This window comes from Anoplopoma fimbria, chromosome 23 (assembly GCF_027596085.1).
Source record: "Anoplopoma fimbria isolate UVic2021 breed Golden Eagle Sablefish chromosome 23, Afim_UVic_2022, whole genome shotgun sequence".
Taxonomy (NCBI): domain Eukaryota; kingdom Metazoa; phylum Chordata; class Actinopteri; order Perciformes; family Anoplopomatidae; genus Anoplopoma; species Anoplopoma fimbria.
In genome coordinates, this window is record NC_072471.1 from 8636855 (window position 1) to 8654014 (window position 17160).

The 17160-nt window shown below is 34.5% G+C and overlaps 1 protein-coding gene across 1 annotated transcript in view; it reads right to left on the bottom strand.

The window, feature by feature from the left end:
- Positions 1-17160, bottom strand: part of acss3 (acyl-CoA synthetase short chain family member 3) — a 56014-nt gene that overhangs the window by 14141 nt on the left and 24713 nt on the right. Inside the window, exons 10-15 of the mRNA XM_054624254.1 lie at positions 8806-8901; positions 8519-8582; positions 7366-7447; positions 6976-7098; positions 6794-6893; positions 6432-6607 (exon numbers count right to left, since the gene is read on the bottom strand). Coding sequence (XP_054480229.1) covers positions 6432-6607; positions 6794-6893; positions 6976-7098; positions 7366-7447; positions 8519-8582; positions 8806-8901 — 641 coding nt within the window. The remainder of the gene's footprint in view (positions 1-6431; positions 6608-6793; positions 6894-6975; positions 7099-7365; positions 7448-8518; positions 8583-8805; positions 8902-17160) is intronic.

A 17160-nucleotide genomic window follows, 5' to 3' on the forward strand; every position in this document is an offset into this window, starting at 1 on the left:
AAGTCATAGTATAGTATGTTTTTTTAAAAAAAAAGTCATAGTATAGTATGTCATAGTAAAAAAAAAAAAAGTCAGTGTCAATAGTATAGTATGTCGAAAAAAGTCATAACATAACGTAGTATAACATTTAAAATTTTATAAAAAAGTCATAGTATATTAAAAACGAAAAAAAAAAATTTCTAAAATAAAAGTATATATTTAAAATCATATTAAAAAAATAACTAAAAAAAGTCATAGTATAGTATGTTGAAAATTTAAAAAAAAAAAAAGTCATAGTATAGTATGTCAAAAAGTCATAGCCCATTTTGTAGTATGTTGAAAATTTCAAAAAAGTCATTTAAAAAAATGTCATAGAATAGTCTGTCATAGTTCTTGTCAAACCTAGGCTGATATGGTGTGATTGTCAAAAAAAGTCATAGTATAGTATGTTTGAAAAAAGTGAAAAAAAAGTCATAGTATAGTCGAAAAAGTATAGTATTTTTTTTTTAATAATTAAAAAACTTTTCAAAAAGTCATAGTATAGTATGTTGAAAAAAATGACATAGTATAGTATGTCGAAAAAAGTCATAGTATAGTATGTTGAAAATTTAAAAAAAAAAAAAGTCATAGTATAGTATGTTGAAAAAAAAAAAAAGTCATAGTATAGTATGTTGAAAATTTGAAAAAAAAAAGTCATAGTATAGTATGTCGAAAAAAGTCATAGTATAGTATGTTGAAAATTTAAAAAAAAAAGTCATAGTATAGTATGTCGAAAAAAGTCATGTATAGTAAGAAAAAAGTCACAGTATAGCATGTCGAAAAAAGTCATAGTATAGTATGTTGAAAATTTAAAAAAAAAAGTCATAGTATAGTATGTCGAAAAAAGTCATAGTATAGTATGTTGAAAAAAAAAAAAAAAGTCATAGTATAGTATGTTGAAATGTGAAAAAAAGTCATAGTATAGTATGTTGAAAAAAAGTCATAGTATAGTATGTTGAAAATTAAAAAAAAAAGTCATAGTATAGTATGTCGAAAAAAGTCATAGTATAGTATGTTGAAAATTTAAAAAAAAAAAAAGTCATAGTATAGTATGTGAAAAAAAGTCATAGTATAGTAAGAAAATTTCATAAAAAAAAGTCATAGTATAGTATGTTGAAAAAAAGTCATAGTATAGTATGTTGAAATTTTTTAAAAAAAAAAAGTCATAGTATAGTATGTCGAAAAAAGTCATAGTATAGTATGTTGAAAATTAAAAAAAAAAAGTCATAGTATAGCATGTTGAAAAAAAAGTCATAGTATAGTATGTTGAAAATTTCATAGTAAAAAAAAAGTCATAGTATAGTATGTCAAAAAAGTGAAGAAAAAGTCATAGTATAGTATGTTGAAAATTTAAAAAAAAAAAGTCATAGTATAGTATGTCGAAAAAAGTCATAGTATAGTATGTTGAAAATTTAAAAAAAAAAAGTCATAGTATAGTATGTCGAAAAAAGTCATAGTATAGTATGTTGAAAAAAAAAAAAAAAGTCATAGTATAGTATGTCGAAAAAAGTCATAGTATAGTATGTTGAAAAAAAGTGAAAAAAGTCATAGTATAGTATGTCGAAAAAAGTCATAGTATAGTATGTTGAAAATTTTAAAAAAAAAGTCATAGTATAGTATGTCGAAAAAAGTCATAGTATAGTATGTTGAAAATTTTAAAAAAAATGTCATAGTATAGTATGTCGAAAAAAGTCATAGTATAGTATGTTGAAAATTTCTAAAAAAAAGTCATAGTATAGTATGTCGAAAAAGTGAAGAAAAAAGTCATAGTATAGTATGTTGAAAAAAAGTCATAGTATAGTATGTTGAAAATTTTTAAAAAAAAGTCATAGTATAGCCTGTCGAAAAAAGTCATAGTATAGTATGTTGAAAATTTCAAAAAAAAAAAGTCATAGTATAGTATGTCGAAAAAAGTCATAGTATAGTATGTTGAAAATTTCAAAAAAAAAGTCATAGTATAGTATGTCGAAAAAAGTCATAGTATAGTATGTTGAAAAAAAAAAAAAAAAAGTCATAGTATAGTATGTGAAAAAGTGAAAAAAAAGTCATAGTATAGTATGTTGAAAATTAAAAAAAAAAAAGTCATAGTATAGTATGTTGAAAATTTAAAAAAAAAAGTCATAGTATAGTATGTCGAAAAAAGTCATAGTATAGTATGTTGAAAAAAAAAAAAAAGTCATAGTATAGTATGTCGAAAAAAAAAAGTGAAGAAAAAAAAAAAAGTCATAGTATAGCATGTTGAAAAAAGTCATAGTATAGTATGTTGAAAATTTTAAAAAAAAGTCATAGTATAGTATGTCGAAAAAAGTCATAGTATAGTATGTTGAAAATTTCTAAAAAAAAAGTCATAGTATAGTATGTCGAAAAAAGTGAAGAAAAAAAAGTCATAGTATAGTATGTTGAAAAAAGTCATAGTATAGTATGTTGAAAAAAAAAAAGTCATAGTATAGTATGTCGAAAAAAGTCATAGTATAGTATGTTGAAAAAAAAAAAAAAAGTCATAGTATAGTATGTCGAAAAAAGTCATAGTATAGTATGTTGAAAATTTCAAAAAAAAAGTCATAGTATAGTATGTCAAAAAAGTGAAAAAAAGTCATAGTATAGTATGTTGAAAATTTCAAAAAAAAAGTCATAGTATAGCATGTCGAAAAAAGTCATAGTATAGTATGTTGAAAATTAAAAAAAAAAAGTCATAGTATAGTATGTCGAAAAAAGTCATAGTATAGTATGTCGAAAAAAGTCATAGTATAGTATGTTGAAAATTTTAAAAAAAGTCATAGTATAGTATAGTATGTCGAAAAAAGTCATAGTATAGTATGTTGAAAATTTCTAAAAAAAAGTCATAGTATAGTATGTCGAAAAAGTGAAGAAAAAAGTCATAGTATAGTATGTTGAAAAAAAAGTCATAGTATAGTATGTTGAAAAAAAATTAAAAAAAAAAAGTCATAGTTAAAAAAAAAGTCATAGTATAGTATGTGAAAAAAGTCATAGTATAGTATGTTGAAAAAAAGTGAAAAAAGTCATAGTATAGCATGTCGAAAAAAGTCATAGTATAGTATGACGAAACAAGCGAAAAATTAGTAATAGTATAGTAAGTTGAAATATCAAATACAGTCATAGTATAGTATGTCGAAAAAAAGTCTTAGTATAGTATGTCGAAAAAGTGAAGAAAAAAGTCATGGTATAGTATGTTGAAAAAAAGTGAAAAAAGTCATAGTATAGCATGTCGAAAAAAGTCATAGTATAGTATGTTGAAAATTTAAAAAAAAAAAGTCATAGTATAGTATGTCGAAAAAAGTCATAGTATAGTATGTTGAAAATTTCTAAAAAAAAGTCATAGTATAGTATGTCGAAAAAGTGAAGAAAAAAGTCATAGTATAGTATGTTGAAAAAAAGTCATAGTATAGTATGTTGAATTTTTTTAAAAAAAAGTCATAGTATAGTATGTCGAAAAAAGTCATAGTATAGTATGTTGAAAATTTAAAAAAAAAAGTCATAGTATAGTCAAAAAATGAAGAAAAAAGTCATAGTATAGTATGTTGAAAAAAAAAAAAAAAAAAAGTCATAGTATAGTATGTGAAAAAAGTCATAGTATAGTATGTTGAAAATTAAAAAAAAAAAGTCATAGTATAGTATGTCGAAAAAAGTCATAGTATAGTATGTTGAAAAAAATGTGAAAAAAGTAATAGTATAGTATAGTATGTCGAAAAAAAGTCATAGTATAGTATGTTGAAAAAGTGAAAAAAAAGTCATAGTATAGTATGTTGAAAAAAAGTGAAAAAAGTCATAGTATAGTATGTTGAAAATTTCAATGTTGAAAATTTCAAAAAAAAATGTCATAGTATAGTATGTCGAAAAAAGTCATAGTATAGTATGTTGAAAATTTCAAAAAAAAAAGTCATAGTATAGTATGTCGAAAAAGTGAAGAAAAAAGTCATAGTATAGTATGTTGAAAATTAAAAAAAAAAAAAAGTCATAGTATAGTATGTCGAAAAAAGTCATAGTATAGTATGTTGAAAAAAGTCATAGTATAGTATGTTGAAGTTTTTTAAAAAAAAGTCATAGTATAGCCTGTCGAAAAAAGTCAAAGTATAGTATGTTGAAAAAAAGTGAAAAAAGTCACAGTATAGCATGTTGAAAAAAGTCATAGTATAGTATGACGAAACAAGCGAAAAATTAGTAATAGTATAGTAAGTTGAAATATCAAATACAGTCATAGTATAGTATGTCGAAAAAAAAAAGTCTTAGTATAGTATGTCGAAAAAGTGAAGTAAAAAAAGTCATAGTATAGTATGTTGAAAAAAAGTCAAAAAAGTCATAGTATAGCATGTCGAAAAAAAAAAAGTCATAGTATAGTATGTCGAAAAAGTAGTATGTCGAAAAAGAAAAAAAGTCATAGTATAGTATGTCGAAAAAAAAAAAAGTCATAGTATAGTATGTCGAAAAAAAAAGTCATAGTATAGTATATGAAAATATTCGAAAAAAAAAAAAAGTCATAGTATAGTGAAAAATGTCATAGTATAAAAAAGTCATAGTATAGTATGTTGAAAATTTCAAAAAAAAAATGTCATAGTATAGTATGTTGAAAAAAGTGAAGAAAAAAGTCATCGAAAAAAAAGTCATAGTATAGTATTGAAAAAGTGAAAAAAAAGTCATAGTATAGCATGTCGAAAAAAGTCATAGTATAGTATGTTGAAAATTTCTAAAAAAAATGTCATAGTATAGTATGTCGAAAAAAGTCATAGTATAGTATGTTGAAAATTTCTAAAAAAAAAAAGTCATAGTATAGTATGTCATAGTAAAAGTGAAAAGAAAAAAGTCATAGTATAGTATGTCGAAAAAAGTCATAGTATAGTATGTCGAAAAAAGTGAAGAAAAAAGTCATAGTATAGTATGTTGAAAAAAAGTGAAAAAAGTCATAGTATAGCATGTTGAAAAAAGTCATAGTATAGTATATAGTATGTTGAAAATTTCAAAAAAAAAAGTCATAGTATAGTATGTGAAAAAAAAAAAAAAGTCATAGTATAGCATGTCGAAAAAAGTCATAGTATAGTATGTCGAAAAAGTGAAGAAAAAAAAAAAAAGTCATAGTATAGTATGTCGAAAAAAGTCATAGTATAGTATGTTGAAAATTTAAAAAAAAAAGTCATAGTATAGTATGTCGAAAAAAGTCATAGTATAGTATGTTGAAAATTTCAAAAAAAAAGTCATAGTATAGTATGTCGAAAAAAGTCATAGTATAGTATGTTGAAAATTTCTAAAAAAAAGTCATAGTATAGTATGTCGAAAAAGTGAAGAAAAAAGTCATAGTATAGTATGTCGAAAAAAGTCACAGTATAGCATGTTGAAAAAAGTCATAGTATAGTATGTTGAAAATTTAATAAAAAAATGTCATAGTATAGTATGTCGAAAAAAGTCATAGTATAGTATGTTGAAAATTTCTAAAAAAAATGTCATAGTATAGTATGTCGAAAAAGTGAAGAAAAAAGTCATAGTATATATAGTATGCCGAAAAAAGTCACAGTATAGCATGTCGAAAAAAGTCATAGTATAGTATGTTGAAAATTTAATAAAAAAATGTCATAGTATAGTATGTCGAAAAAAGTCATAGTATAGTATGTTGAAAATTTCTAAAAAAAAGTCATAGTATAGTATGTCGAAAAAGTGAAGAAAAAAGTCATAGTATAGTATGTCGAAAAAAGTCATAGTATAGTATGTCGAAAAAGTGAAGAAAAAAGTCATGGTATAGTATGTTGAAAAAAAGTGAAAAAAGTCATAGTATAGCATGTTGAAAAAAGTCATAGTATAGTATGTTGAAAATTTCAAAAAAAAAGTCATAGTATAGTATGTTGAAAAAAGTCTTAGTATAGCATGTTGAAAAAAAGTGAAAAAAGTCATAGTATAGTATGTGGACAATTTCTAAAAAAAGTCATAGTATAGCATATTGAAAAAAAGTCACAGTATACCATGTCGAAAAAAGTCATAGTATGTCGAAAAAAGTCATAGTATAGTATGACGAAAATAGTGAAAAATTAGTCATAGTATAGTCAGTTGAAATATTAAATACAGCCATAGTATTGTACGTCGGAAAAAGTCATAGTATAGTATGTCGAAAAATCCCATAAAAAGTCATAGTATAGTTTTCCCAGAGAAATAGAATAAGAGTGGAACTTACATTTCCATTCAAATAAATATAGCAGGATGGTCAGAGAGGCGGCGAGCATTGGTATTGTTCCCATTGCAAAGAACAGTAACTGTAATAGTCGGCTTACTAATTCTATTCCTATGGTATATTCTATATTGTATATTCTATTTCTATGCACAGTACATTTTGTTTTAAATTAGTGAAATGACCAAGGCAAACAATTCAATGTCAGTACTACTCGCATTCAATTTCTAAGATCGTATCATACCTTGTAAGGCTTGCCGTTGACAAGGTTAGCTAAAGAGGAGCGAGGGATCTTGCCAGAGCGCGTTTTCGGCAATCCTTGAACAAAAAGCACTTTCTTAAAGGCAGCCACTGGTCCGATGGTGTCCCTCACAAGCTTCACCATCTCATTTATGATCTGCTCTTCATTTTTCTGCACACCTGAGAAAACAAGCACATGTACTTTTATTATATTTATTTTGTTGACCTACCTCACGAAGGTAGAACCGGATGAATCACCAAAAAAAAAAGGATGTGAAACAAAATACTGATACCCAAGAAGTCACGATGAGTAGATATTTTATATCACATCACTTAATTCCACACTATACTTATGCCATGCCTCACCATTCTTGAGAACACACAGGGCCAAGGGTACAACACCCTTCAGCTTATCCTCTAGACCCACCACAGCACAGTCTCCCACTGCAGGGTGCTGCAACACTGACTGCAAAACACACACAGGTACATGCATCATAATACCACAAAGAAGAAGAGTTGGGAAAAGCTTTGTGTAATCATTCTCCTACCTCTTCCAATGCTCCAGCTGACAGCCTGTGACCTGCCACGTTGATGACATCATCAGACCGAGACATGATGTAAAGGAAACCCTCCTCGTCCACATAACCTGCGTCCATGGTGTCATAATAACCCTGATGGTAGAATAGAAAGGAATGATTACAATCAGAGTAAATTTGAATTTATTTATGAGGTCTCTCTTTGGCTCTGTGATGAAATATTTCAACACTAGAGGGCCACCTTTCACCACATACTGATCAATACCCACTCTACTACATTATGAGTCCAATGACACACAGACCTTCAACAAATCCAATTGTTCTATATTAAATCAGACAGCTGTGCAAATTATTTCATGCCCATTAAACACCGGAATGAGAGGAAATGATGACACGTCTTACCGGGAATTTAGTGAAGTAGAGCTCCTTGAACAGATCTTGGTTCTGCCACAGTGACAATGCTGCACCAGGTGGTAAGGGTAGTCTGAAGGAAAATTGTGTGAAAAAATGAAGTTTAGTTCGATTTAAATATTTGTCCTTAACCCATTGCTTCTGCCATAAACGTACAAAAAATGATGAATCGTCTGCTAGACTCTAAAAAGGACTTCAAGCATGACATTAACAAACGCTTTTTTTTAATGAAAATGACGGTTGAATGTTTTAAAGTTTGAATCATGTTAAATTCAATGAGCATTAAGAGCAGTCTATCAGATTTATATCCAATAAAATAATGGATAACTGTCTAGACACAAACTCACACACATGGTGAGCTCAGTAACTCAGTCTTTGTTTATCCAAAGACTACCAGTAATCCCCCTTCTTGACCAAGATGATCCCATTTCCCAAGTTTGAACCCTAAACATGCCTCTGCATAGATTCATTTCTCTAAGAGGAGAATAATCAGACACACCAAAAATCGTATTTCTGATGCTGACAGCATGATTCCAGTTAATGACTTCAGCACAATCTGCACCCATTCTTCCAATACGATTTTATATTATTTGAAAGATTAAATAATGAACAATTTTTTTCTTGAACACGCAGTGCTGAGAAGCCACAACACACTACAACGAACTCGCTCTCTTCATTATGATTTTATGAAGCTGTGGATACAGACTTTCTGGCTACTAGAAGGAAACACAGCTGTTGCCGTCTGTTTACTCCACCTGTGGTTATCCCTGTATTCACACTACATGTGATTTCCTTGGAAATCCCCCGTGTTTGCCATGAGTCAATACTAGCAGATACAGAGAACAGGGAAATGGAGTTGGAGAGCGATAACTGATAGGTAGCAGAATGGAAGATATGGCAGCACAAAGGGCTAAGGGTTGGCTGCTGGAGCTCTTAATGAAGTCTACTTTGCTCAGGCAGCTCTCTTAAATAAACAGACACACTGCCCAAGAGTGGGTTACTAAGATTAATGGCTAAATGATTGGAGTTTAAATTAGATTAGAGCGTTTTTCCTTCACATTTCAGCTGCTTTACCTTTCTTTTCTCACCCTCACTTGCAATGACTGAGCTGCTCACAGGGCACAAACATAATCACTCAGCTTACCTCACCACAATATTTCCCAGGGTTCTTGGCTTCACCTCCTGCATGCCGTCATCGATCACTGTGACTAGTGGAGAGGGAAGAGCAAGCAATTCATATTCAGGGATGGTGCAACATCCACTGGCGAACTAGAGGAGCAAAAATATGAAATGCTCTGCAGGGAACGAAAAGCAGTTGCTAAGTTTTATCCAGTTTGGTTTAACTGTAATTGAAGGGGAGTATAATAAACCAGAAAGCAAAATTAAATGTGTACTGTAGCTGGGATGTGGATGGACAGTTCTGACTCTTACCATTGTAACCTGGAACAGGTTTGCCAGCCTGACCTGCAGGTGGCGTAAGTGAGTTCTCCAGACCAATGCAAGAGGAGGTGATGGCTGAGCCAGTTTCTGATGAGAAAGAGACACAGAAAGACATGAAGGCTCACATTTATGCAGAAGATCCGAAAAGTTTTAGTCAAAGCACAAGCGCTCTAGATCTGTAGTGTAACCCCACAGTTTTGACACAACCTAAATGTTTCCTGGATTTTCTGCTTTATTATGCAAATGTGAAACCTTCTTATGGGCTGATCAAAAGTGCTTGTGTGGTATAGAGTCGGTTTTCCTCTGTGAGCAGCATTAACCTACATTATGCAAAACTATGACAGCTCCTATGGGCTCTCCTCGACTCCGCCACCCAACTGTGCTCCACATAGAGCAACGGCTTGCCTGTTTGTCAGCCCAATTGGCCCACCCTGAAAATGAATCACTGAATTGATCCAGCTCAGTAAGCAAGATTATATCAGAAATAACAGCACAGCCAAGCAGCCCAAGATCAGCATCTGCCTTCTATGAAAAACTGAAATTTGAAAACACTATCTGAAGAAACACTTCTGCTTTCTTTTTCATTGGGTGTTTGTCAGTTTCTCGCCAGAAATACAAAAGCAAAGATGCAGCTGAATGCTTTCTTCTGTCGGTCATGTTTTCCTTTTCCCAAGCTTTTACTGGTAACTTAAATGAAAATAGCTTTTGTCATATTTGTTGTATTAGAAAGTTTGTCACTCAACCGCCACATTGAAAAAAGATGAGCGAGGAACAAGATTCCAAAGATTTTTCCGTCTCATATTTTGCTATCAGAATATAATGAAAATATGGCAAAAGGTTATTTTTATAGATGTTAGCAACTGTAGCTTTAACTCAGACAATGATTTCCATAATTCTTCTACTACACATTTATATTCTATCTGCCTGTTTACTAATGTTTTTCACCATCTATAGGTGCATGCTTTGTGCACAGGGGGATATATTGATCTTTAAGACAGGACTGAGAGCTTCATTGGCTGATCAATTAAACATTAGATCAGATGTGTGACTACAGAAACCAGCCTTTTGGCTTTTTGACATTAATAGAGTTAATAGAAGGCAGTTAAATTACCTCAAGTGCCGCCATTTTTCTTCACCAACATGCAAATTTATGCGCAAGCTTTTCCAAAAGGTAATGAGACCATCTACTCGGTATGATGTTTCTGTCATGTATTGTGCTTGAGTTATTGCGGCCATGAGAGTCTTGGCATTTTCAACTGTTAATATGCAAATTCATGCAGCAAGGTGCACTAAACCCTGAATCCGATCGGTTATTGCACAGGGGGTGGGAGAGTATACAGTTCTAAAATATGCAGTCAGTGGCAATGTGACTTGTTTTCTGGGAGGGCTAAGGTCAATGGCAAAACATTCAAGCTAGCAGGCCGGTTATGCAAATGACAGCTCAGTTAGTACAATGGGGATGCGCAGAAATGCATCTTAGGCTCCTCATTAAATCTTCAGGGAGAGCTACAGCAACAGAGGACTTCATCGGGTTACACACCTGTCAGCTACAAACAGAAAAAACTTGGGCTGCATTGAGAACTTGGCCGGTAAAATAACTTGAAAACAGAGGGACATGTTGTCACATATAGAGTTGCCCTGTGGAGTTTTCTAGTAAACAAAGTTTTGGTTTATATTCAGTGTTTGTTAAAAAACATCCCATCTTCGAGGTTGAACAAACATGTTGGATGCATTTCCTTTTTCATAAAACATTTACAAATCCTGCTTTGTTTACATCCATGTTTCTTTATGCATTGCTGCCACCTGTCAATCAGTGGAGTGGTATGAACCCTTGGCAGGACTGTGTAGTGCCTCACCTGCATGCAGTTTCTTGGTTGTTTGCACAAGAACGAACAAAACAGTGACCCACTCATAGAGAACAATTCATACAACTGATCAAAAACTGCATAGGGAACCTTTAAGTTGCAAAATGCTGATTGCAAGGAGCATGAATCCACGAGATACCAACAGAATTCTCTGGGGAAAAAGGAAATTCTTCTAAGGAAAAACCTTAGGGAACTATGAGTCGAGAATTCAACATTGACCGAGGCAAAATCATCGCAAACATATTGTTATGGTATCCGTTTGAACAAGTAAAGTTGATATAAACTGCATTAAGAAGAAAGAAAGAAAGAAAGAAAGAAAGAAAGAAAGAAAGAAAGAAAGAAAGAACATTCTGTTGCTTATTTTACACTTTACACACAGGCCCAGAATGCACAAACAGGACCCTAACAGGCATTAACTGAGAGATGTCTACTACTTATCAAACAAGTGCAAATGGCTTTAGACTTGCTTCCAGCTTCAGCCCAGCAGGTTTCAAAGACACAAGCTCAGGGCAGAAGGTTGCTGCTGGTTGAGGACGGGATTTAGTCATCAAACGAAGAGGGGGCAGATGTGGGGGTGCAAGAGTTGAATACATTTCCCAACCTCTGAACTAGCAACCACGTACACCTCATTTATCAGTGGCAGGTTAACCACTCCCTGCAGGGTTCAAAGCCCATCAGTGTCAGCAGAGACAGCATTCAGCACTGATCATAAAAAAATAAAAAATAAAAGAGAATAAGATTTTTTTTTTATCCTTTTAGGGGAGATATGCAGTGCCGCCCACCTGGTCAGAGAGCAGGATCACGACAGAGTGATGACACACCCCCTGTTGACCAATCATGCCCTTTGCTTGCCCCTCTGGAACACACTACTCCTTGTGCTGCAACATTTATGTAATCTGAATGGAACTAGAGCAAAGGGGAGATACCGTCACTTGTAAGAAAGTTGAAACAGATTCATTGAAGGTAAAAGATTCATGGCATGGGATTTAAAAGAATCAGTATTAGTCTCGCAATACTGGACCAATCATAAATCACGGCCTACCAAACGTTGTGATTTCAAAATGCAAAGTTGTAGAAAAAAACGCCAGCAAGAACAGCCTCTACATGTCCTGGATTTGTAAATGCGAATTACAACTGTTTATCTATCTATATATTTTGAAGAGAACCAACGGTGAGTAAACAGAGCAGCTGTAGAAACAACCGTTCTGCATGTTTTTCTGCTACAAAAGTGTTTACAAGCACACAACTTCTGCATAAACCCAAGATTAAGTTCCGCCCTAAAGACTTTGATTTGGTTCTGTTATGCAGTTTTCTTTAAACTTGTGTGGAAAATTGTTTCTACTTTTAGCAACAAAACCAGGGAGATTGTCTTCAGTTTCTAGTTGAGCAAAGTGTTTTGGGACTGACTTGTGATCTAGGTCAGTATCGACACTTTTTAATTAGTGGAAGTTTTGGATAATCAGTATTTTGTGCAAAGTGATTGAATATAATTAGATATTATTATTAAAAAAGAAATTGCTTATAAAACTGTACCATAATCGACCTAGGTGACATTTTCTTATCAACTTATTTTAAAGAGCCAATACCAAGCAAACCAATATATCCATCTGACCCTGAAAGACGCCACGAGGGTCCTTTAAAAGCTCTACTGAATTACACGTCGATTAGGGCTCGCCACAACCACTGAACCGTGTCAGCATGAGTGGAGTGTTTAAACCTCGCTGTTTACAGCAGGAGCCAGGGCTCGCTGGCGGTGACTCAGGCCCCGGGCAAGTAAATTCAAAACCCAAATGAAAAAAGACAATATAATTGGACCTTGACATTTTACAAGGCACACAGGGAGAGAGGGAGTGAACTGGCTGGACAGCTTTCAGGCGTGAAATCAAACCATCACAAAGCGAGGCGATCTCAATAAAAAATGATGTCTCTAAATTGTACTCCGACGTTTTCTCTCCTCACAGAAAAGATGGTAAACTGACAAGAGCAGAGCTCAGTTTTTAAAGGCTGACTCAGATGTTTGCCAAGAACTCCTAAGGTTCCCTCACAGCCCACAATATGAAGGCGTAATAGATCATAACACAGCAGTTGTTGTTCATTTGCATTCCCACACTCCTTTGCCTCAGAGAGAAGACATACGAAAATGATTACAACATTTTGATAACCTGGACTGGTATATAAATTATACCATTTACTTCAAGCAGACAGTATCTCTTGATGTAGAAATGTGACTATTAACCCCCTCAGCACTATGATTCACCAGTAACTCAAACGTATCTACCATAAAAAACATCCCACGGAGACAAAATCTCACTCAGTATTGTTATCTGTCCAAACTGTGTCTATTTAAGTGTTGAGATGAAAAAACGTCCTTGAGACTAAAACAGATGAAATACTTCCACTGCTACTATTCTGGTCACATTGTGCAGAGGAGATTAAATATGCTGGATATGAAAGGTTTGCAGCACCGGCTGAGACAGGTGAGTGAACACTGGAGTGGAGTGAGGAGGAGTGAAAACATCATCTGTGAGATGGAGTCGATTACACACCCACACACACGCGCACTCTCACGCTTTGTGGTTGTGTATCTGCTTGTCTGAATGACTGGTGGTGTGAGTCTTTGGCACACATATGACACAGAATACACACCTCGGTATCAGTGTTCGTCTACTCCCATCACCCTCTTTCCCCTTTTTTGTTTGCTCCTTCTCGCTCCCTCGCGCTCTCTTTGCCTCTGTACACAAACAAATCAATCTTCCTTCGACCTGTTGGAGATGAGCTTGGCCAGTGAGAGGGCATTTTGAGTGTGATGAATGGGTTGAGTAAGGGGGAGGGTTGTTTGGGGGGGGTCAGACGAGCTGGATGGGCAATACGGTGCTTTGGCGCTATCTAACAGCCGTGCTCATTACTAGTAGCTTGGGGGGGGACAACGACTGCTGCTCAGGGAAAAACAAAGATTGCTCTCAGATCCTGCACACTATTCTCAGCACCTCCTCAAGCACCCTACTTCGATTTGAAACAGATGAAATAACTGTCTGTTCCTCACCTCTGTATCGCCCGCACATAGAACCGATATGGGAATAAGGGATACTGGCCAAAGGCTGAGAATGGAATAAACCTGGCCTAGAATATGAAACCCCAAAGAAATAAAGAGGCACAAGTGCTACTCCAATGCAAGCTTTTTGCATTGATGTAACATGGATTGAAAAACATTAATTATGAGTGGAAGAATAAGTGTTGGTTGTTGAATCTTCAGGCATCCTATACGTCTATACACATTATTCAATGCAGCAGAAATACACAGTGTCATGTCACAAAACATTATTAAACAAGACTGTCAAAACTCAGATCATAGCAAAAACATGCAGTGCAGTTAGTTTTGAAGGTCACACATTTTTTGGTGGGGACCAAACCAGAGCTAAAAGGAGAGTGAGAATCGGACTTGTCCAGAAACCAAAAGGTTTAAATCTAAAAATCACCATTTCAAACTTTACTTTCAATTCTAATGTGGCGGGCTATGAGATGAAATTCAACTGAAAATGTGTTAGTGTAAAAATATTTACAAATGAGTTTGTAAAATCTGCTTTGCAGGCTTAATTGTCTGACTTTCACTTTGGAATATAGCCTCTCCATTGAAACATTCATAATAGGTGTCAGGTAAATGTAGTAGCTTGCACCTGCTGGCTGACGGCAGGTTTGTACATCCCTCTCATAATTGGGCTTATGTATTGATGTTCACAGCAGAAATGCAAGTTACAAACAAAAGTTAGAAATGGCATTGAGTTATTTGAAGCATAGGAAAGAATCTAACTCCAACTGTAGCACACAAACACAAACAAACAGTCACCGATAGTTTGAACAACAACTGTCAGAAATAGCCATGGGGGATGCGTACGGTACATCATACATATGCACAGCAGAGCTCGTGGTTGTCCTGGTGATGCGTGGTTGCTGGGGTAACTCTTTCAGGAGCTTTAACAAGACAGCTAACCCAAGGTCATTTGAAAAGCCGATGTGGCGTAGGAGGACGAGAGAATGAGAGCAGAAGGAGTGAATAGATTGTCATCGTCTTTCAACTGTTTTGTTTCATAGCACATTTAGCAAAATAGTAAAGGAAGGAAAAAATGTAAAATAAAATCATACATTTTGTAGCATACTACAGATTTTCAATACAATACAATGTTTATCGTTGAGGCAAGTGAACATGGGGTTGAGTTTTCCTCAGCCGTTTCTCTTTTGGGTCCAAGAATGAGTGACGACCAAATCTCACTCCAAACTTCAGGGATTAGTTCTGCTAGGAGTCTGTGTTGAACAATACAACTTAAACAGCTTAGACTAAGACCATTATTGGCAGTCTGCTGATGAGCCAAGCACACGAAGAAACCACAGGGTTGGTTGGCCAAGCAGCTCTGATTGGGCTCAATGTTAAAAGAAAAATAACAAGTGAACAAAGGGAAAGGGAGGGAAGAGAGAAAATGCATGGGGACTCAGAGTAGGTGCACACACACGCACACATCCGTACCTGCTGTCCAATTTATAACTGACTTCTCAAGGGAGAACCTCAGTCCATCAGCGTAAACCATTCCATCCCTTATCACTTTTCAGACAGCTCGTTTTGTTTGCTCAGAGCCAAGTTTATGCATACAAATTCACTACTTAACTTGCTAATGTAAGAACACTTCTTGTGCCTTACCTCAGCAGACAAATGACATAATGGCCTGGAATGAATGCTAGACGGTTAGAGAGGCGTTTTAGCAGCAGCCCCCAGAAAACAACGAGGTAACGCAAATGTGACACCTCAGCTCTCGGATATGTAATTACAGGTGCTGTGACATCTGTGCCACTGTCTCTGCAGCAATGTAATGAGACCAAGTGAGACACGAAGCCAAGGCTCCCAAGCATCTCCCAGAGGCGAGTAACAGAACGAGGGTGACATGACATAGGAATAACTTTACTGAATTAAACTGAATTCTCATTTATTTTAGCAGAAGTAATACTTTTACATTAACATGGGTCAACTTTCACCTGCTTTTACACTGTAAAAAAGGCATGTATTAGAAAGATGTCAAATCAGATGCTATTTTAGTAAAACCAGTTGAGCTTCAAAAACATACAGAATTTCAAGTTATAATAATAATAATATATATACAATATATACAATATAATAACAATTAACACCTAAAAATAACATTATTGTATACTTTCTTTGTGAATAGCTGGTTCTTAAATGATCAAAATGCAATAAGGACTGCTGGAGTGCAAGTACTGCAGAAAATCTGACTTGTTAAATAGTGGTGGTCCTGTCAGTGAAAAGCCTAGTACTCCTAATTAGCTCTTGGATTATTTTCTCTTTTGAAATAGCACCACAGTTACAACCAATATGTTGATAAGCTGACCACAGAGGAGCTAATTATGAAAAAGGTATCCTGCAGGTGATGTATTCAGATTTAAATCAACATTGTTGGAGCACTATTCCTGTGGAGCTTGTTGGCTTGAGGTTAAGATTCCTCATTAACCCCTGATTCAATGTGTTGCTGTCTATGTGCTGAGTTAGTGAATGCTGGGCTATTAAAAGCCTCTGTGTTTTCATCAGTGAGAGGATAAGCTTTTCAAAGTGGCTGTAGAACTGCCCTTCACGGACTCTCTGGGGCTCAGACTTTTTCTTTTTCAGGAGAAGGAAGATGTGTGGTAAACAAGTCTGTGCCAGCACTGCATTTGGCAGAGGCCAGGGGCAGCATTGTCAATTCTACCATTTATTTGACAAGACAGGAGCTTTGAGGAGGTCCAGTTCACTTTTTCAAGGCATCTGCTGTCAGTCTGAGAGAGTCAGAAAAAACAAAGACAAACAGAGAGACAGACAGAGAGGTACCTAAAACACTACTGTAAGTCCATCCACTCACTGGTGAGGCAGCCAAACCCTGCCAACTGGAAACACACATTTGTTGCCAGGCAACACCAGTGACATCAGCAACCTTCATCATCACCCCCCTCCACCCCCTGCCAATGGCACTTGGCTCTTAAAATAGCGCACATATTATTATCAGGCTTCAAAATGGCAGTCATTTTCTCATATGTACATAAGGGGGAAGTGAGCTGGGCTGGTTTTTAGGTGGCTCATGAGTGACAGACTATGCATTAATGTGGGTCTCTAATGTCTTTAATTTATGTGTGCAAGCCTGTGTGCTCATAAAAGAAGCATATAGGCACGGACAATATAATGAAGGTGAAAGGGGAGAGAAGGAGGAGAAAGCGCAGGTGAAAAAGTGCAGTTTGGTGGGATGTCTGGGCTGATGAGACCGGATGAATCAGCATATCAGATGACAACGGGAGGCTGCGAAATGATGGAGTCCACTGCACACGGGGAATAACGAGCACACCGATCACTTCCACTCTTCATCAGAAAACGAATCTTGCCTGCACCAGCCAGGCGTTCCAGAGTGCAAACTAATCAACGAGCTAAATCGGTCAAATTAGTCAAACTCTC